The 21404-nt window shown below is 44.4% G+C and overlaps 1 protein-coding gene across 2 annotated transcripts in view; it reads right to left on the bottom strand.

The window, feature by feature from the left end:
* Nucleotides 1–21404, bottom strand: part of EFR3A (EFR3 homolog A) — a 107826-nt gene that overhangs the window by 40137 nt on the left and 46285 nt on the right. For both annotated transcript variants that reach the window (XM_072999347.2, XM_072999346.2), the window contains exons 7-12: nucleotides 17904–18053; nucleotides 12341–12475; nucleotides 11424–11502; nucleotides 8911–9046; nucleotides 5984–6148; nucleotides 3587–3701 (exon numbers count right to left, since the gene is read on the bottom strand). In XM_072999347.2, coding sequence (XP_072855448.1) covers nucleotides 3587–3701; nucleotides 5984–6148; nucleotides 8911–9046; nucleotides 11424–11502; nucleotides 12341–12475; nucleotides 17904–18053 — 780 coding nt within the window. The remainder of the gene's footprint in view (nucleotides 1–3586; nucleotides 3702–5983; nucleotides 6149–8910; nucleotides 9047–11423; nucleotides 11503–12340; nucleotides 12476–17903; nucleotides 18054–21404) is intronic.

The raw sequence follows: 21404 nt of genomic DNA, 5'->3' as shown, positions 1-21404 counted from the left end.
GCTTTTGGCTTGGTTCCACTCAAATCATGAGGCAAATTTCCCTTTAGCTGCTTTAATTTCTCACACTCTGAGATTAGATGGCCCTTTCCTTGACAGAAATAACATTTTCTGCTGTACTTGGAGTCTTTCTCCTCTGGTTTGGGTTTTCCCTCCAAAATCTGAGGTCTTTGTGGTTTCATGTCTGAGGGCTTCCCTTCAACATGGGCCCCTCCCCCTTGCTGGTTTTTCCCTGGTCCCTGAGAGTACTTGCTGTAGGTTTCTTTGGGTTTACCTACAGATTTCCCCTCAGCACCTAAGGGCTTTCTTATTTGGTAAATAAAATCTGCGATCTCTGCCGCCTCTGTCACAGATTTCGGTTTCCTCTCCCTCACCTGGAACTTCAGTTCCCCATGCAGGACTGAATAAAACTGTTCCAGCGCTATCAGGTCTTTGAGCTGCTGGAAGGTCTCTGTCCCCTCCTGAGACAGCCATTTCTCTAGCAACCTCACCAGTTGGGCCCCCACTTGGGTAAAAGTCTGCTCTGGTTTCTTTGTGAGTGACCTGAATCTTTGCCTCAGCTGTTCCGCATTTATCCCATGTCTGGCAAACACCAGTTTTTTAAACTCAGCGAAATCTTTCAGCAGTTCCACTGGCATCTCTGCATAGACTTCTGCCAGGCTGCCACTGATTAAAGATCGCATAATGGTCATCTTCTCAGTTTCCCTTACTGAGAAGTCCACAAACGCTCTTTCCACGAGGGAAAAGAACACCTCAGGGCAATCTCCCTTGTGGTACACAGGGAATTTCTTCAAGTCAGTTTTAGACAATTGGCCCATCTCAGAATCTCTATTGTTATTATTGTTCTGATTCATCATTTCCAATTTTCTTAACTCAAACGCCATCCTTTCTTTTTCCAGAGCAATTTTCTCTCTCTCCCTCTCCATTCTTTCTTCTCTTTCCATTCTCTCTCTCTCTAATTCAAATTGTCTTTGTTTCTCTCTTTCCCTTTCCTCCATCTCCCTCACCCTCAGTTCATGCTGTTGGGCTAGGCGCATTTTTCTGAGTTCTGAGGTCTGTTCTCCCGTGTTCTCATCCTGCACTGAGCCAAATTCCTCCTCAGAACCTTGGTCTACCTCTGGATCTCTTACTTCCCCCATTTCTGCCATTTGGCTTCGAGTCAAGGGCATAATCCCCCCCCCAGAACAGGCTGCCTTCAAAAGTCAAGCCTCAAAATAAAGCGACGACTTTTTTCCTTTTGCCTCAGGAACAGCCTTCTATAGATTGCTGCTGTTCCTTCAGCACTAACTTGCAACTGTTGCCAGGCAGAATCCACCCCCTCTGCTAGGCCTCTCAGCAGACAGGCTAGATCACTGTTACTTCATACAGCTTTGCCTCAGCCTTTTCCTGCCAAAACAGGTTGCCTCAGAGCTCCCTAATCTAGTCCCCAATCTGAGGTGGCACGTTCTTCCACTAGCGTACCTCCCCGTGAGGTAAGCCTAGAAGATTACCTACGCGCTCTCAGATTTTCCCTGACTAGACCCCCCTTGCTCTGGGCACACTTGCCAAGGTTTTGCTGGACCACTGGACAACTGGACCAGTCGTATCCCACACGCTGGACACCAATCAATGTGACAACCCCAGACCTACTGGAGTATACCACACTTTAATTAAGCTGCCACCATCCATTCCCTATAAGAAGTCACACAGACCAGGAATGGATTTATTTAAATAACAAGGTTTATTTAAATAACAAACAGGGTAAATAAAAAGATCAAGTAAATAAGATACTGTAGCGTGGCTTAGTCTCAATCATACATACAACAGTTTGGTTCACACAGAACACTTTAAAGTAAAGCACAGACCCTGAACCTATCAGTTCTGGCTACCCACATAGAAACCTGAACCTATCAGGTAGGTACTGACTGACACACAGTTGTACCCAGTCTGACACACAGACTCCAACTCCCCAACTCCTAACTTCTCCACACAGGCTCCAAATATATATACAGTACAGCTCCTCCCCCTGATGTCCCGCCTTCCACTCCCCATAGGATGGAACTTTCCCTCCAAACCCATGACAGACAGGTACCATCAGTGCTGTATGTAACACACGCATCTTTCCAATCATGTGCCAAATAAATAAATGAAAACAGAATCCGTTTCAAGAGCAGGAGAAAATCTTGGGCTGTCCCTCTGGGTCAGCAGACATCCTAGCATCTGGTGCTGCCCCAGGGGACCACCTCACTCTGCCTACGTTATACTAATAATCTTAAAACTGCACAGCTGGAAGGGAATCCTATAGATCAGTGATGGCGAACCTTTTTGAGCCCAAGGGTCCAAACTGGAGGGGGGGACAACCTAGTGGTGGCGGCAGAAGCAGACGTGGTGGCAGAAGGGGGAATCCTGGGCATGGAGGTGCCTCCAGACCCCACTCCAGATCCGTCACCCGTCATGCCCAACCCCACCACTGACTATAGCTCGGCCGGCCCACCACCAGCAGCATCAGCTGCTCCGGATCCTGGCTCGCTGCCTGTCGGGGCACTAGCACAGCGGCTACAGCTGCCTCCTCAGGTTTGGCTGCCGGCGGTAGCGATCCAGCGACTTATGGCTCACGTGCCCACAGAGAGGGTTCTGTGGCCCACATGTGGCACGCGTGCCATAGGTTCGCCATCACTGCTATAGATCGTTGAGCCCAGCCCTTGTCAAGGACGCAGTGGGGAACTGAACTCCCAAACTTTGGCTCCACAGCCAGACACCTAACCACTGAGCTATCCAGCAATTCATGTTGCAATGTGCTTGACCTACAGAAAAGAAACCGGAACATGGGGAGTGAGGGTATCCTTCCTGCTAATTATTCAAGGCCCCTTCTGCTCAATTTCTGTTGGTTCCCCCCTCTGTTACTGAAGGAAGGCTTGCATAAAGAGAAAGGTCTTTGCCTGCTTGCGGAAGGACAGCAAAGATGGGGCCAGTCTGGACTCCTGTGGGAGGGGGTTCCAAAGTCTGGGGGCAGCCACAGAGAAGGCCCTCTCCTGTATCCCCATCTGACCCAACTGTGAACGTGGTAGGACTGAGGGAAAGGCTTCTCCTGGTGATCTTAGCACCCGAGCCAGCTCATAATGGGAGATACAGTCTTTGAGATAGCTTGGACTCAGGCCATTTAGGGCTTTATAGGTTAAAACCAACACTTTAAATTGTGCCCGGAAACTATAGGAAGTCATTGGAGCTGATGTAGCGGGGGGGGGGGATGTGGTCCTTGTAACCAGCCCCGATCAGTAATGTGGCTGCTGCATTCTGAACCCGCTGAGGTTTCCTGACACTTTCCATCGCCACATAAATGCACTATAGTAATCCAGCCGGGAAGTAACTAGGGCATGTCTCCCAGTGATCAGATCTTCGCAAAGTGAAAAAACCCTATTCAAAACATCGTTTTGCGATCGCAATTGCAATCACAAAAACATCGTCATGAAGCGGATTTGTCGTAATGCGGGGTAATTGTTAAGCAGGGCACAACTGTAATCCCATCCATCATATTCTTTCTCTTGCCTGTTTACGCAGAATCATAACATTTATCATGGGGAGTAGAAAACACAGAATAAAATGAACTCACCCAAGTTGGTGGGTATCCAGAGTATGTGAAGTTGCACCCAGAACGGGGACTTTTCCCATAATGAACATCATAATCTCAGAACGATGGTAGTCCGGCAGGTTGCTTCCAAAGAAACCTAGGTAGGGGTGTAAAATACAGAAAATAAATTTACAGTGTTGCTTATCTTGGTGGGTTCCCTTCTTTCCCCCTCACAACCTGAAACATTTTAAAATGCATTTTTATTAAGACAAAAAAAAATATCTATGCAAGTTTTTGGAAATAAAAATTCTCTAATCATCATTATTATTTTCATCACCACTTCAAAAATCAATTCTATCCTAATATCATCTTTTCAAAATGAGACTTTCACACTTTTTACCTAGAAACTGATTATAAGCTAAGAGGAGTGTTAGAAACCAAAAGAGGTACAAATCGTTTTCCTGATTGCTATCCTAATAAATTAATTTTACTGTTTTAAGGAATTTCAATGAAGTGTTCTACTCTTTTATGGTTTTTAACAACTTTGTTATTTTATTTTATATGATTTTTCTATAGTTATTTTTTTCCTGCATGATTTCTTGATTGTTTAATATATAAACTACTGGGTTATTAACAAACATTGCACATAAGCACACACTTTAAATGTAGCCATCACTTTGACATAATTCTCTTTTCCAAAATGTGTGTTTCAAACATAATAAACTGTTTAAAAATACAACAGAAGATTCCAAAATCCTGTTGGGTAGCTATAGGTCCACTACTTGAAGCAGCACAAGCCATTGCCAATTCTGCACCAGAGCAGAAGCTCTATTCAGGAGGCAGTTTCAGGGGTGCAGTTTTGTAACTGATTGCGCAATCAGTTGTGCAATCATTTTCCCAACTAGTGACACAACCAGTTGCACAATCAGACATGAGGAGTACCTGTAAACTTCCACTGGCATTACTTTACACTACACAAATTTCTATAGGATTTCAGCTTTCGTCATTTGTTCTAATTTTCAAAATCACAATGGCCTAAATCCAATCATGAGTCTAAACTAATGTAGCCCTATTGAATTAAAAGAATTTACCATATTTTTCCTGTGCATAAGATGCCCCCATGCATAAGACACCCCCCCAATTTTCTAACCCCAAATTTCTTTCTTTGCGAGAAAGTGGAGGAGGAAAGCGATTCCTGCTTTCCCCCTACATTTTTGTTGCAAAAAGCAGCTTTTTTCCCTCCACATTTTGCAATGAAAAGTGATTCCTGCTTTCCCCCTCCATTTTCTTTGCAAAACCTGGAGGGGGAAAGCTGCTTTTTTGCAACGAAAATGTAGGAGGAAAGTAGGAATCCATGTATTCTCGAAGGCTTTCACGGCTGGGATCTGATGGTTGTTGTGGGTTTTTCTGGCTCTTTGTCCGTGTTCCGAAGATTGTTCTTCCTGACATTTTGCCAGTCTCTGTGGCAGGCATCTTCAGAGGACTGAACAGAGCATGGACAGAGTTCCTACTCCAGTCCTCTGAAGATGCCGGCTACAGAGACTGGCGAAACGTCAGGAAGAACAACCTTCAGAACACGGCCAAAGAGCCAGAAAAACCCACAACAACCAAAGTAGGAATTGCTTTCCCCCTCCATTTTCTTTGCAAAACATGGAGGGGGGAAAGCAGGGATCAAAGCACTTTGATCCCTCCCCCTCCTTACTTCCAAGTACAAACAACCCTCAAATTTCCCTTTAATTATTTTAGGAAAAAGTGTTGTTTTATACACGGAAAAATACGGTACTCAATAAGGTGTTCCCACGAGGGATATGTCCCACAATCTCCTGCAGATGCCTGAAACTGCGGATAGTAGAAAACCCCATATTCAACATACAAAGGAGTGGGATGAAGGCCACAAGAGGCAATACAAAGGCCACAAGGCTCACCCCTTGTATGCTGTATATAGGGTTGCGATAAACTGTGGACAACTGAAACTGCAGGTACCAATTCTGCTGATGGAGGGGGACACCTGTATTGACTTACAAAGATCCCCTTTATTCTAACAGAGAGAAACAATTAGATTTAGGCCAAAATATAAAGACAAGATTGAGCATGGCTGAATTTTTAAGTCTCTGTTATTTGGAGTCAACATATACTATAAATAGGACCCATTTCCCCAAGGAATGATCCATGAAATTAGGGTAAACAGCAATTCTAATTTACATATATATGTATATATTCTCCATGATATACAGGTCATCTCTCCTTTGTCACACAGCTCTGTTATTTGCACGTAGAGGCATTTCCATCGTGAAAGTGTCTTTCATTCTTCCTAAGCCTTGTGTGCTTGGATAGTAGTCTCTTTCTTTAACAATCCCAGTGGAAGAGTAGGAAGGTCAATGGAGACCTTCCTATAAGGGGCTTAACATAGCCAAGGGTCCCAAAACATCAATTACTCACCAATTGTTTGAATTATAGCATTTTGGACAATTCTCTCGTCATTTTCCTTGTTACTGGCACTAAAGCTGGCACTGCTTACTGAGCTACGCCGGTCACTTAATTCAAAATCAACACTGCAACGTAAATGCTTTAGCAAGGTGTTAAACACCTCTAAGACTGTTGGGCCTATGGAGAGAATAATAAAATCGTTTTAACGGTGATCTTAAAAAAAATTAATCACATCAAACATGAAAAGGAAGAAAGAAAATCAGACATACAACAGATTATAATTGGCACAGACATATTGGCTGAGCTATTCTGTTAGTTAATGCCCTCAAAATTAACTTTCCTCAATTCTGGACATACTTGTAGTTTCCTTGAGTCTCTTTTTTGGGAGAAAAGTAAGATAGAAATACGATACCACATGACACAACACAATATAATGCTGGTTGTAGGATTCTAGGAGTTGCATATCAAAAAAGTAACTTTTCAAAAGTCTGATGACGTTCCAGGTGGTCTTCAACATTTGGGTGAAGGAAGAGTGGTTGTACTGACCAGATAGGCGGGGTACAAATAGAATTAAATAAATAAATAAATAAATAAATAAATAAATAAATAAATATATGAATGGAATGAAATTATGGAATTTCACCATGGAATTTTTATCTGGAGGGGCAAAAAGGTTGACATGGAGAAGAGTCTCCCTGGAACTGCATGCCTACCAGGAAGGGAAAAAATTCTAGCCTAGCATCGTGCTAGACAAGCTAGACTTTACAGCTTTTGGGACCCTGCCTGAGCGTACATACACTTTAAAAAATAAATACAGTGGTACCTCGCTAGACGATTACCCGCAGTACAGTTTTTTGCTAGACGATGACTTTTGCGATTGCTATAGTGATTCGTAAAACAGTGTTTCCTATGGGGGATTTTTGCTAGACGATGATTTGGTCCATGCTTCGCTAGATGACTATTTTTTTCAGGACCAATTTTTTTCGCTAGATGACATTTAAACAGCTGATCAGCGCTTTGCTAAGCGGGTGTTTTCGGGCCCATTTTTCACTAGACGCCAATTCTGACAGCTGATTGGCACTTCGCAAAGCAGCTTTCCTATGGGTGATCTTTGCTGGACAACGACGATTCTTCCCCATTGGAACTCATTAAACGGGTTTCAATGCATTCCAATGGGGAAACGCTTTTCGCAAGACGATGTTTTCATACAACAGCGATTTCAATGGAACGAATTAACATTGTCTTGTGGGGCACCACTGTACATGGATGTTGTGTGTTCTTTACCGTCACGTCAGAACTGACTTATAGCAACTGTAATAGGGCTTTCACAGTAAGAGAAATGTTTAAGGAGTGTTTTTCCCAGCTCCATTCCCCAGTGAATTTCTATGGACAAGTTGAGATTCGAACTCTCTTCTCCAGAGCTGTAGCCTGCCACTCCATCCACGGCACCACACTGGAAATCCTTCATGATGTTACAGAAATGTAAGACGCTGCCCTCTACTGACTCGGGAAGACCAGGAGTCCATTAAGATGACAATGGTGGATCATCCGTTTGGGAAAGTGGGGTGTTGACCCATTTCAAGTTCAGGTCGTACCCTAGCATTGTCAGGAATAACTGTCTCTCTCCATGGTTTGAGACTTGGGGCCTTCCCTGCCCCGGGGATGTGGCACACTGAAGTTGTGATGCTGATCATCCTACCGTGTGCTTTGCTAGTGCATTGTTTCCCTTATCAAAGCACCCAGGGTTCTAGAAAAGTGACAATACCAGATCAAGCCATTAGTCCATCTGGGCCAGTATTTGTCTACTTGACTGAAAGTGGCTCTCCAGCATCTCTCTGAAATCATTCTCACCATCTGAAACGGCTTTTGTTTTAATGGAGATTGAAATGTGGACCTTCTGCTTGAACAGCCTGTGTTCTATAAACCCATAGCTGACCAATAGTTTCTCACTGCTGTCCTACGTCCATGTCAACCAACTGGACATCTGTTGTAGTTTTGCAGGATTCCCCAAAACTGTCCCTAGATGCTTTCAGTTGAACATGCTAAGGTTCATCCATCAACTTGTTTTTCTTTTCTCAATGGAGGACCTACTTCCACATTTGCTTTGAACGTCTCAAGGTAGAAGCCAGCTTCTAATCAATCATAGCAGCGACGGAGCATCTCCCTCAAATATCCCCAAAGCAGACACACGTCTTCTCCCTATGGGCTTTCCCCCTGCCTTGTTATGAGCCATTAAATATCCAGTCCTATTGTTGCTGTTTCTGAGAATTCTGGGCTTTTCATGCCAGAACAGTCTAATAGCGACAGCAGTGCTGACCACATCAACATTTTGTTTTCGTTTCAAATCAGGGTATGTTCAAAACATTCTCTTTGTCCTAGCCTGGACCTTCACGCCTTTTGGAATGTTGGCATCACATGACCTTGGTAGTTTGTGGTGGACTTACAATTTATACTATTGTTTACGGTGCCCCAAAGTGCTGACCAGCTATTAGACGGATACTACATTAGCCAGCTGTTCATTGTTTGTTCCCAGCTGGAAATGTTAATAGGCTATTTATGTGTATCCCTGGTTCAAACATACAAAGAAAACAACTAAATTCAATGCAAAATAATAAGCTATGTGCAATGAACCTTTGGCTACTACTATAGGATTTCAGCCAGTATAAAGCAGCTTCCTATGTCCCTTTAATGTTTCTGCATGCTTACAGAGTCACAGAACATACAACCTAGATTCGAATTACACACATCAGACAATTGATTTCCAAAAAATATTTGGATCCCACTGCAACTGCAACACACAGGCTGAATTCCACCTTTCCATTCATACACAGATCTACTGAGATCTCCAAGGTGGAGCCCCACTTCCATATATTGGAGGTCAGACTATGGAAAAAATAACATCAACCTCTGCTCAGAAACTTAGATTCCATGATACGCACCTATGGAACCCTTTGCAGCAATAGCAACAGCTTGCAAAAGGGCCTGAATGATACCTGCTCGGACCCGGGGAAAGTCTCTTTTGCGAGCATCAAGATGTGCCAGAATCTCCTGTATCACATGATGAGAATATTGTGCCTGTAAAATTAAAATACCTATTAGTTCCCATTAAAAAGTTTTGACTTCCTAGAAATCATCTGTTCTTTAATCCCCAAAATTTGTTCTTTCTGTTTTTCCTTCCTCTTCTAAGAGGTCCACTTTTCCTCCTCCATACATGGCTCAAATCCTCTTGTGCTGTTCTCTGTTTGTAAAGGGAATGAGGTCATCCGCAGGGCAAATTACTAATCCAATTAAATGGTGCACAGGATTGCACATAAGTGGTATGCACCCACAAAAAAGTATTTAATCAGCTGTGATTTGCCAGTGGGACTGGTTTCATTCCTGTTGCTCATGCGGAGCTACGTAATAGGATTTCAGCAAGTATTTCTTAAGAAAAATTGATTTTCAGGAAACAACATTTCTGGCAGGCACACAGATCTTGCCCATCATTTCTCTCGTTAGGGACTATGTACCAACCTGCCAACCTAGCAGTTCGAAAGCATGCAAATGCAAGTAGATAAATAGGTACCACCATGGTGGGAAGGTAACAGTGTTTTATATCTAGTCGTGCTGGCCACGTGACCACGGAAACTGTCTTTTGGACAAAACGCTGGCTCTACAGCTTGGAAACGAGGATGAGCACCGCTCCCTAGAGTCGGACACGACCAAACTAAATGTCAAGGGGAACCTTTACCTTTACCTTACCAAACACAGATGCAATTTGCCCCTTACTGATTAAATAAGGCAGCTTGTGACCAACAAGGTCATCACCCATTCCACTAATGATTGCAAATTCTAAGTGCCAGCCTCACAATGATATTCAATACTAGTTTTGTGGCACCAGAGTGTGATCCAGGAAGTTGCATGGCTGAGGATTTTCATTCTGATGAGCCTTAAGACAGTCTGAGGCTGAAGATGGTACTGCTAAAAATGAATGACAGGCTATGAGCTTCAGGAAGATGGCCCTCCTGATCTACAAAAATTGGCTTCATCGAAAGATGGCACCCACACCAAGATATCTTCATGTGACATTAATGTGTTACGGGTGGGTGGGGCATCATATCAAAAGATGCATTCCATCCAATAAGCTGTATTTATGCCAAATAAAAAGGCTTTAGAAGATCTGAAAACTAAAAGCTTTTGTGGTGCTAATGAGTGATTGCTAGCCATAATGAACATTTTATTTACAACATAGGCTGCTCCATTTTCTACCATAACAGCTTCTGAGCACTGCTCACAGACAGCCCCCACCAGGTAAACATGATATTACTCGGCCCATTTATTTGGAAGCTGAGCTGGAGGAGAAAGCCAAGGGGTTAAGAGATGTGCGGCAGATGGTATGGATTTGTTTAAAATTGTGTTTCTCATCCTTGGAAGTCATCGTTCCCAAGGGGGTCGCAAAATGTTTTCTTGGGGGGTCGTGGTTCACCTTATATATGTTATGTGGCGCAGCGGTTAAACTGCAGTACTGCAGCCAAAACTCTGCTCACAACTCAGGTTCAATCCCAGGTAGGCAGCTCAAGGTTTACTCAGCATTTCATCCTTCCGAGGTCAGCAAATTGAGCATTCAGCTTCCTGCAGGAGAGGGGGGGAGGCGAGGAGTAGTCCGCATAATTAAATTATGAGGGAATGCTTTTATAGCCCCTGTTAAATGCAGGGTCAGATGATAAAGTTAGTGTGTATATGTAGGTTCCCCTTGACAATTTTTGTCCAGTCCTGTCCGACTCTAGGAGGCGGTGTTCATCCCCGTTTCCAAGCCGTAGAGCCAGCGTTTTTGTCCGAAGACAATCTTCCGTGGTCACATGGCCAGTGCGACTTAGACACAGAACGCTGTTTACTTTCCCACCGAGGTGGTTCCTATTTATCTACTTGCATTTGCATGCTTTCGAACTGTTAGGTTGGCAAGGAGCTGGGACAAGCGACGGGCGCTCACTCCGCTGCGTGGATTCGATCTTACAGCTGCAGATCTACAGACCTTACAGCACAGAGGCTTCTGCGGTTTAACCCGCAGCGCCACCACGTCCCACGTCGGATGACTTTACCCCATTAAAATGGTCATTTTATGCAAATGTGGTGAGGGGGTTCACAGGTTATCTACCTCTTATAAAAGGGGGTCATGACTCAAAAAAGTTGGTTTGAAACACCTACTGTTGTGAGTGAGGAGAAAATATAGGAGGCTTGGTTACCGCTTCAGCAGAGTGGTAACTGGACTCTACCTGATGCCTGTTCCAGAATGAGCAAGAAAAGGTGCATCGGCTATTTCTTAGATAATAGAGGGGTATGAACTTGGGGCTCCCCTCTATCATTTAAGAAATGTGATTACTGCACAGAGAAGTGACTATAGAGAAGCATTCAAGTACATCTGCCTTCCTGGATTTTTGTTTAATTGTCCTTTTTTTCCCCAGTCAAAACCTACCTGTATCGAGTACATAATGATCTTGAAAATGGAAACAGCAAATTCATGAGGATCCCAGAGTCTGTGATGATCTAAATGTCTAAAATAAGATAAAGCAGAATATAACAGATCAGATGAGTTTGAATCCCACCCTGCCTGAACCCTGTGTTTCCATAGACATGAGCGAAAATACAGCGAACACATTTATATCACAATCCGTGTGCTTGGATAACTATGAACAATACTGCGGGGACAGTTACTAACGTTCATTTAGGAGTAAGTCAATACTGGCAAGTCTCATCCTCATTTAAAAAGATGCGAAGCTAGTGTAACATTTTTTAACTCGTGCCTGACAATGAAAAAAAATAATTTTTCCCCTTTTTTGTTAGCAATAGCGCTAACAAAAGAAACAGGTACAGGTTGCTGTCCTCTGAAGATGCCGGCCATGGAGACTGGCGAAACGTCAGGAAGAACAACCTTCAGAACACGGCCAAAGAGCCCGAAAAACCCAGAACAAACATTTCTTTCTGAATAGAAGAATTCTATTTTCTGTTAGAAATCCTTTATTTTGCACATGATACAAGTCTTTCTGTGCAAACTGTAAAGTTTTTATACAAAAATGCTGATATTTGAGCATGATGATGATGAAAAAAAGTGCTACAATGTGAAAAAAATACACCAAAACTCTTGCAATCTCAATCAACAGGGGGGAAAAAAAATTCAAACTCTCCTCCTTCTAACCTGCAAGAATGAAATAACTAAATATTGGCATTTCTCTTCAAGAAGACAACCGATCCTTTTATATAAGTGTCAGTGTTCCAAACGAAATTTAAATTATCTTAGAAGATGGAATATTTTTATTCATTTCTCTGCTGTTCCAAGCGCGAGACTTTGCAGACTTAAGAGCTTTTTAAAACAGAGGGACGTTGATTTCTTACGCAAAAACTGGCCGGACAGCATGGTTCATGTTCCCGTAGGTCGCTCGGCCGAGCAGTTCTCTGAAACAGTTCTCCGCCAGCATGGCCGGGTTCTCTTTTTCTCGTCCTGACGGCGATGATGGGGGGCAGGTTCGACTGAAAACAAAACCAATCCCCCCTCAGAGGTTACTTAAATATCCCCAAACCATACATATATAATGACATACATTATAAGGTCTATAAACTCATTCTTCAAGTGCCAGCTTGCACTATTCATTGTGTAAAGCAGTGGTTCTTAACCTTGGGTTACTCAAGTGTTTCTGAACTGCAACTCCCAGAAACCCCAGCCAGCACAGCTGGTGGTGAAGGCTTCTGGGAGTTGCAGTCCAAAAACACCTGAGTAACCCAAGGTTAAGAACCACTGGTGTAAAGCAAGGTGAGCAAAATACATCACCTCTGATGTGGCTGGAGTGCAATGTCAGACTTCCGTCTCATTGGCTGGTCTGGCTGGAATGAATGGGAGTTACAGGACAACTACATCTTAAGGGCCCACCGATCATCTAAAACAGTGGCACCCAACCTTGGGTAAAGTAAGTGTTCTTGGACTTCAACTCACAGAAATTCTGGCCAGCACAGCTAGTGGTGAAGGCTTCTGGGAGTTTGAGTCCAAGAGCACCTGGGGATCCAGATTTGGAAACCACCAGTCTAAAGGACTGCAGCATGAGATAGAATGTTCTATGAATGTTCTTCGTACATGTGCACATTCACTTACTCACACACATAAATGCATGCACGCACATGCAACAAGGGTCAATCATGATCAAGGTCTTTTGCATTTGGAAATCCTCATTATTTTGCATCAAATTAAACTGTCAACTTGAGGGGAGGCTGTTGTTTTTTTTTTTAATGATTGATTTTAAATATTTACTTTGCATCAGTGGAGCGCTGAATACCCAGCAGCTTCCCCGGTTCTTGTGATTTTCGGATAATTATAAGTTTCCAACGCTGGAAAGAGAAGTCAAATGGCTATGCCCCTCCACGGGTCAAAGAAGCTTTTAATACTCTGCCGTTATCCAAAATTACAACCCCAAATCCAAGAGCTTCCACATAAGGTCAGTCATTTAGAAAGTGTGCGGGAGGCCCATTTACGGAAAGGTTCATTTTATATAATGGGAGATGCAGGTTAACCACTTAGCCTGTATCTGTAAGTGAAGGGAATACAAAGTCTGTGCAACGATTTTACTGTGATTCAGTCTAAATATTAAAACAGATGCATGCAATATTTTACGAAAAGACCTTATGTTCCAATGAGGCTGTGATTTTTCAGCAGAAGGGGAAGGAATTAATCTTTACTATCTTAAAAAGCAGAGACATCACCTTGCCAACAAAAGTCCAAATAGTCAAAGCTACGGTTTTCCCTGTAGTGATGTACGGAAGTGAGAGCTGGACCATAAAGAAAGCTGACCGCCAAAGAATTGATGCTTTTGAATTGTGGCGCTGGAGGAGACTCTTGAGACTCCCCTGGACTGCAAGGAGAACAAACCTATCCATTTTGAAGGAAATCAACCCTCAGTGCTCACTGGAAGGACAGATCCTGAAGCTGAGGCTCCAATACTTTGGCCATCTCATGAGAAGAGAATACTCCCTGGAAAAGACCCTGATGTTGGGAAAGTGTGAAGGCAAGAGGAGAAGGAGACGACAGAGGACGAGATGATTGGGCAGGGTCATCGAAGCTACCAACATGAATTTGACCCAACTGTGGGAGGCAGTGGAAGACAGGAGGGCCTGGCGTGCTCTGGTCCATTGGGTCACGAAGAGTCGGACATGACTAAATGACTAAGACTGTGCACAATCTTCACGGTTCCCTCCCCAGCTGATCTTCCCCTTGTATTAGAAAAGATACCCATTCCTCTTCTTTCTCAGGACAAAAAATCCTCAAGATGGGATTTTTGAGATGACAGCATTTACAGGAATAGAGAAAAACCCTCATATCTTTAGGTGTTCTGGACTTCATGTGCAGAACTTCACCTGGCAGGACAAAGTTCCAAACAGAGTAGTCCTAGAATGAGCTGGAATTTTTAGTATGTACTCATTACTGAAACAGTGACGTCTACGTTGGCTTGGGCATGTTGTGAGAATGGCTGACGGTCGGATTCCAAAAGATCTCCTGTATAGAGAATTAGTGCAGGGAAATCGCCCCAGAGGGAGACCACAGCTGTGATACAAGGACATCTGCACGCAGGATCTGAAGGCCTTAGGAATGGACCTCAACAGATGGGAAAACTTGACACCTGAGCGTTCAGCCTGGAGGCAGGCGGTGCATCATGGCCTCTCCCAATTTGAAGAGACCCTTGTCCAGCAGACCAAGGCAAAGAGGCAGTCCTGAAACCAGCCAACTCAGGGAGGTGGACAGGGGACAGTTTTATTGGTCTTCAGTGTGGAAGGGATGGTCACTCTTGAATTGGCCTCCTCAGCCGCAGTAGACGCTGTTCCATGTCCTCCATACAGAGCACGTCACCAAATCTCTCAAGACTGAAGGATGCCTAATCTGGACTTCAATTCTTAGAAGGCTTGAGCAGCCCGGCCAATGGTAAAAAGCTGTATAAGTTGTCACCCCAAACATGCAGGGACCCAAAGGTTCCCCATATTTCTTTCATAACCTAATATTTCAATTCACCCTGACTCTTCAGGCCAAGAATATGACTCTCAGTTGGAGATAATGCACATCTGTGCCTTTTTTTTAGTTGGGCTGACCAAATTACCCTATTTTTCTGTGTATAAGACGCCCCATGTATAAGACACCCCCCCACACACTTTTCTAATCCAAAATTAAGAAATCTAAGTGGGGCTTAGCAAATGTAGGGGGAAAGGGATCAAAGCACTGCAGGATCGCTTTGATCCCTGCTGTCCCCTCCACTTGTTTTTGTTCTCTCCTCAGCCTACTTCCATGTACAAGACGACCCTCAATTTTTAGTCTAAAGATTTCAGATAAAAGTAGAGTCTTATACATGGAAAAATACAGTATCTCCACGATATACTGTAGATTTTGATGTTTTGCAAAGGTGTAAATATTTGGGTTTTCGGACTGCAACTGCCTGAACTGGCCATCCTGTCTGAGGAATTCTAAGAGTCAAAATCCAAAAAACAAACAAACAAACAAAACCCCACAAACATACACATCACTAATAGAGATGGGCGCGAACCACCAGTTTGGCAATTCGTGCCAGCTTGTCCTTCATTGGGAACAGGTGTTTGGTGGTTTTCCCAACCCTGCCTCATCTGGCAGGCACCCACTCCACTTCCCAGCCCTGGTTTTTCTGTTCCACCTCCTCTAGGTGGATGCTGGAGGGAGGAAGCAGGGCTGGGAAGCGCCAAACCTTTCTTTATTCAAAGGAAAAACCGGCATGAACCACCAAATCAGATCACTTAAATACATAAAATCTTAGAAGTCTTCCATTAAGGTCTTCACATTATATCGTTTGAATGCCACGTCACATGATTATTTATCATTGTAAAAGAACGTATTCTGCACTTCATTTTCCCCCCCAATTTTTCTGGGAAAAACCCCCGAAAAACTGCTTTGGAAAAAAAATGGGGGGAAAATGCTTCCCCCCCAAGTTTTCGTTTCTGTGTGTGTGTGTGCGTTTGCCCTAGGCCTTCCCATCTCTAGATTGCGCCCATCTCTAATTACTAATATTTAGGTTATCTTATCTATGAGAAACATATTTAATCAGTCCTGTTTATTCGGAGCCAGGAACAGTATTTAAAGAATATACACAGCTCCTTATTGCTATCACAGACCAAATAAATAAATAAATAAAATAAAATAAAATAAAATTTTAAAAAAGGCAAAACTTTCTTTCTCTTTTAAAATTGGGTGTGGGTTCTTATTCATCTACTAGAGGGTTGTGGATAGTGTTTCCTCCTACGTGAGGCCATCTGTCTGAACCATCTGCTATCTTCCCACTCCTCCAAAGGCACTGCCTCCATATGCGAAAAGTCAAAATATCCAAAATTAGACAAGAAACGTACTGTCTGCATTGTATCAGGGCAACAGATCAAACAATCCATAAGTACTGTTTCCAGACTCTGCGTCATCTATGCAGCCAAGGGGTAGACGGTGCACAACGCGAATAGGCGTTAGCCTTTTGGGTAAACTGGTCTCCTCCAACGTACGAATCCGCAACATCGGTCTTCCCAATTTCAACCATGCATACATATTTTAAATGGGCTGCTGCCCGTGGGAGTCTTAATTGATTTGTTGCCTTGGTTGTTTCTGATCAATCAGTTCATCAGCAGACGGCATTTCTGAACAGCCTGTATATTTCAGAGATTGAAGTATTGGAGGCTGGCCTTGGAGATCCTTGTTCTAGTCACAGCTCAGCCACAAAAGAAAACAGTGGCACACATTCTCAGCCTCCCCTGTTGCCAGACGAAAAAGGGTGGAAGGGAGCCACGAATAGCTCCCAGGGCTCAAAGGCAAGATATAAACCAAAACAACTAATAATAATCATGTGCCACCATTTCAATTCTGACTTATGGCGACCCTTTCCAGGGCGAGAATATTCAGTAGTGGTTTATCCTTCCCTTCCTCTAGGGGGCACCCTGGGACTGCGCAGCTGGCCCAAGGCTACACAGGCTGATTCTACTCACAGGAGGCCTTGTGGGGAGTTGAACTTCCAACCTCTGGTTCCATAGCCAGATACCTAAAACACTGAGCTATCTAGCCATTCGCCAATTATATAGATAAAAATACAGTGGTGCCTCGCTTAGCGAGGTTAATCTGTTCCGGATTAACCCTCACTCAGCGAATCCATCGTTAAATGAAATAAAAAAAGCCCATAGGAACATATTAAAACTGATTTAATACGTTCCTATGGACTTAAAACTCACCGTTCTGCAAGTTTCCTCCATTGCGGCGGCCATTTTGGATGCCTCGTTAGCGAGGCAAAACAGCGGTCGCCATTTTGTTTTAGCGGCGGCCATTTTGGAACCGCCAATCAGCTGTTCGCTATGCTTTGATCGCATCCGCGCGATCATCGCATAGCAAAAAAAGCCCATAGGGGCCATCGCTGAGTGAACGCTCCTGCCAACCTAGCAGTTCGAAAGCATACAAATGCGAGTAGGTAAATAGGTAACACCTCGGTGGGAAGGTAATGGCATTCTGTGTCTAGTTGCGCTGGCCACGTGACCACGGAAACTGACTACGGACAAACGCTGGCTCTATGGGTTGGAGATGGGGATGAGCACCACGCCCTAGAGTCGGACACGAGTGGACTAAATGTCAAGGGGAACCTTTACCTTTTTATGGCTGTCCATAGCCTCTGCCTGGCCCTTAATACAGTCTAAGGCAGTCTTCACTTTCCTAGTTGGCTATCAGATTTATGGGAGCCAGGAATTATGGGAGAAGTAGTCCAACTGTTTCTGGGACATCGGATGTTAGGGAAGGGTGCTCTAAGTTTACATGGCATTGTTGGAAGTTGTGAATGGTAAAACGAATATATCTTATTTCTTGAATATATTAACATTGATTTTGGGAGGGGGGGTGCAGGAGAACGACCACCATGAGCATGTATGTAATCACCTGTCAACATCCTCAATCTTGTGCATATTGAACAGGAGGGAGGGGACGATCTTGTCCATATGCTGAGGTTCCCAGACAATCGCTTGCAGCTCATCATTGACGGTTTTGCGGACCACCCCCTGGATGCCTCTAATCCCAGCAATCCGGATCCTAAAGAAACAGGAGGAAACAAACATCAAGAAAATGGCGACAGCCCAAATCAGTTGAGACACCAGACACTGTAGACTGAACTTGTCCCAAACTCTGATTCTGCTGTACAGGTAAACAGTGTACAGTTTATATGGTATGACATGGCCTATAAAGATGGTTTATGCTATTTACATGGTGACCTGTGGACTTTTTATTCTGCCTGGGGAATTCTGGAGGTTGGCGTCCAAACAACACAGACATGCTCCTCTCCATTTATTTATTAAAAGGAACGAGACTGGCCTTTTCTACCCACCCTGCTCTCTTAGCTACGCACCATAACCTCTTGTACAGCATAAACACAAAAATCAAGATGTTTTTCAACAGCACACCAGAAACAGGATAAAAGGCAAAGCCTAGTGAAATAATTTGGCATGCATTACTGTTGAAAGCTCAATAGGGACCAAACCAACCTGATGATGCCCTTATGATGGGAGTTAATGTGGACGAGGCTGCCATCTGTCAAGTATTTTGGTCCCAAGCCGTTAAATAATATACAGCAGGACGGCTATTTCTGTGGGAACAGTACCCACGGTTTCACTGATCCACTGCCGGAAAATATTAACTTGAAAAATCCCAGAAATACACATTTCCAAGATGTATTACCAGAACTGGCCTCTAGAGGGAACCAGAGATGATGTATATACAGTGGTGCCTCGCATAGCAAGGTTAATTGGTTCCAAAAAACACATCGCTATGGGAAAACATCGCTGAGTGAAACGAGTTTTCCCATAGAGATACATTGAAAACCGGATAATCCGTTCTAATAGGAACGGATTATCCGGTTTTCTCCCCCACCATCGGGCGCAGTGCTTTGGGAGAAGCTTGTGGGGGGAGATGGGATCGGCTCCTGCCTTCTCCCCCACCACCTGGCTTCTCCCAAAGGGCTGTCCCGATGGTGCTTGCAGCGGAGGAGGTGCCCGGTGGAGGAGAAGGCAGGAGCCGATCTGGCCTTTCTCCTCCACCGGGCACCTCTTCTGCTGCTGAAAGCACAGTTGGGGCAGCCCTTTAGGAGCAGCCGGGCTGCTTGGAAGAATGGTAGAAGCCGATCCGATCTCCCCCTCCCCCACCAGGCGGCTTCTCCCGCTGCGCCCGATGGTGGTGGTGGGGGAGATCGGCCATGGCTGGGAGTTGTCGCTGCAGGTCGGATCGGGGCATCCGGATCCCCCACCCTCCCCCCGCGGCTTGGATCTGACCCGCGGCGGCTACCTCAGCCATGGCCGGACTCCCTAGAGTCCATAGGCAACATCAGTATGCGATCGCAAAAGCGATGGCAAAAATGCCATCGCTATGCGAATTCGTCGTTAAACGGGGCACTCGTTATATGAGGCACCACTGTATAGGGTTTCTCTATCCATGCTTTCTGCATCTGCAGATAAAGTGGACACCATGGTCCTATGGTATAGACCGGCATCTTGAATAGGGTTCAGAAACAAACTGGAAGCCAGAATTGTTAACCCAAGAGTGGTGTTCTACAGTTCCTAAAGCGCACCCTAGACAACAGCCCACCTGACACCTTTTGTCCTAGCTGCATTTTCCAACCCTTTCCAAGGGCAACCCAATGCAAAGTTCATTGGAGCCGTCTATCCAGAGTTAATAGAGGCATAGACTACGATGGACCGATCCACATTCTACAGCATGTGGCACAGCTGGTTCACCAGCCAAAGCTGGGCAAAGGCACTCCAGCCTCCCTGCCCTCTGGGAGTAACATAAGGTTCGAGATCACTCCCAAGCATTTTCTATACACTAGAATAGTGTATGCTTCTCCTTTTATTTTGTCTAGAGAAGTATGCCATCTTATAAACCTATAACTGCAAAGATGGTACATCTCCAGATGCAGGTTTACGGCTTTATGATTGGAAACTGGTCCCACTATACTCCAATACATACTATAATGGATCAGCCACCGATGATTAACGACTGTATTCTGTTCCTTGGGCCCCCAGATGTTCTTGGATTGCAACTCCCAGAAATCGTGGTCAGCACAGCTAGTGGTGAAAACACCTGGGAGTTTTAGTCCAAGAACATCTGAGGACCCAAGGTTGGGAACCAATGATCTAAGAGATACATTCGATTTGCTGATTGTGACCCCCAGCAAGCACCATAGCCTTTGAGGTGCAAATGGAGGAAAGTCTGCTCTTTTCATACATGTGTGGGATATTTTATGTGAAACAGTCCTCTGCATCGGCGGTCCCATTTTCAGCAGCCATCTTCTCAGGCCTTCCTTTGGTGCATCTATCTTCTGAAGGGTAGCAGACAAGGACCATGGGAGGACCCTCCAGGATATCACCCTCTGGAAGATTCTTCTGATGTTGTCTTTTAGAACTTGCTCATGTTCCTACGTTATGTGTTTAGTCGTTTAGTCGTGTCCGACTCTTCGTGACCCCATGGACCAGAGCACGCCAGGCCCTCCTGTCTTCTACTGCCTCCCGGAGTTGTGTCAGGTTCATGTTGGTTGCTTCGCAGACACTGTCCAGCCATCTCATCCTCGGTCGTCCCCTTCTCCTCTTGCCATCACACCTTCCTAACATCAAGGTTTTTTCCAAGGACTCTTTTCTTCTCATGAGATGGCCAAAGTACTGGAGCCTCAGCTTCAGGATCTGTCCTTCAAGTGAGCATTCAGGGTTGATTTCCTTTAGAACTGATAGGTTTGTTCTCCTTGCAGTCCAGGGGATTCTCAAGAGCCTCCTCCAGCACCACAATTCAAAGGCATCAATTCTTCGGCGGTCTGCTTTCTTTATGGTCCAGCTCTCACTTCCATACATCACGACAGGAAAAACCATAGCTTTGACTATTCGGACTTTTGTTGGCAAGGTGATGTCTCTGCTTTTCAAGATGCTGTCAAGATTTGTCATCGCTTTCCTCCCAAGAAGAAGGCGCCTTTTAATTTCAGGGCTGCTGTCTCCATCTGCAGTGATCATGGAGCCCAGGAAGATAAAATTTGACACTGCCTCCATATCTTCCCCTTCTATTTCCCAGGAGGTGATGGGACCAGTGGCCATGATCTTAGTTTTTTTGATGTTGAGTTTCAGACCGTTTTTTGCACTCTCCTCTTTCACTCCTCTTCGCTACGTTATAGCATCCAGTTAAACCACAGAAGTTGTGCAGTCCTTTCTAATGTATTTATCATGCCATCATAATGGCTATTTACTGATTTTTAACTTGCTGTTATCCAGCCTGAGAACATTTGTGTTGGAAACTGTGAGATAGAAATGTCTTCCCTGAAAAAAAATCAACAGCACTGGAATGCTCTCTCTCTCTCAGTATTCTCCAGAGCTGTTGGATTCAGACAGACAAGTAAACAAGCCCCAAGAA

Source organism: Pogona vitticeps, chromosome 4 (assembly GCF_051106095.1).
Source record: "Pogona vitticeps strain Pit_001003342236 chromosome 4, PviZW2.1, whole genome shotgun sequence".
NCBI lineage: Eukaryota > Metazoa > Chordata > Lepidosauria > Squamata > Agamidae > Pogona > Pogona vitticeps.
The sequence above is the reverse complement of the archived record's forward strand: the minus strand, read 5'-3'. Positions and strand labels throughout refer to the sequence as shown.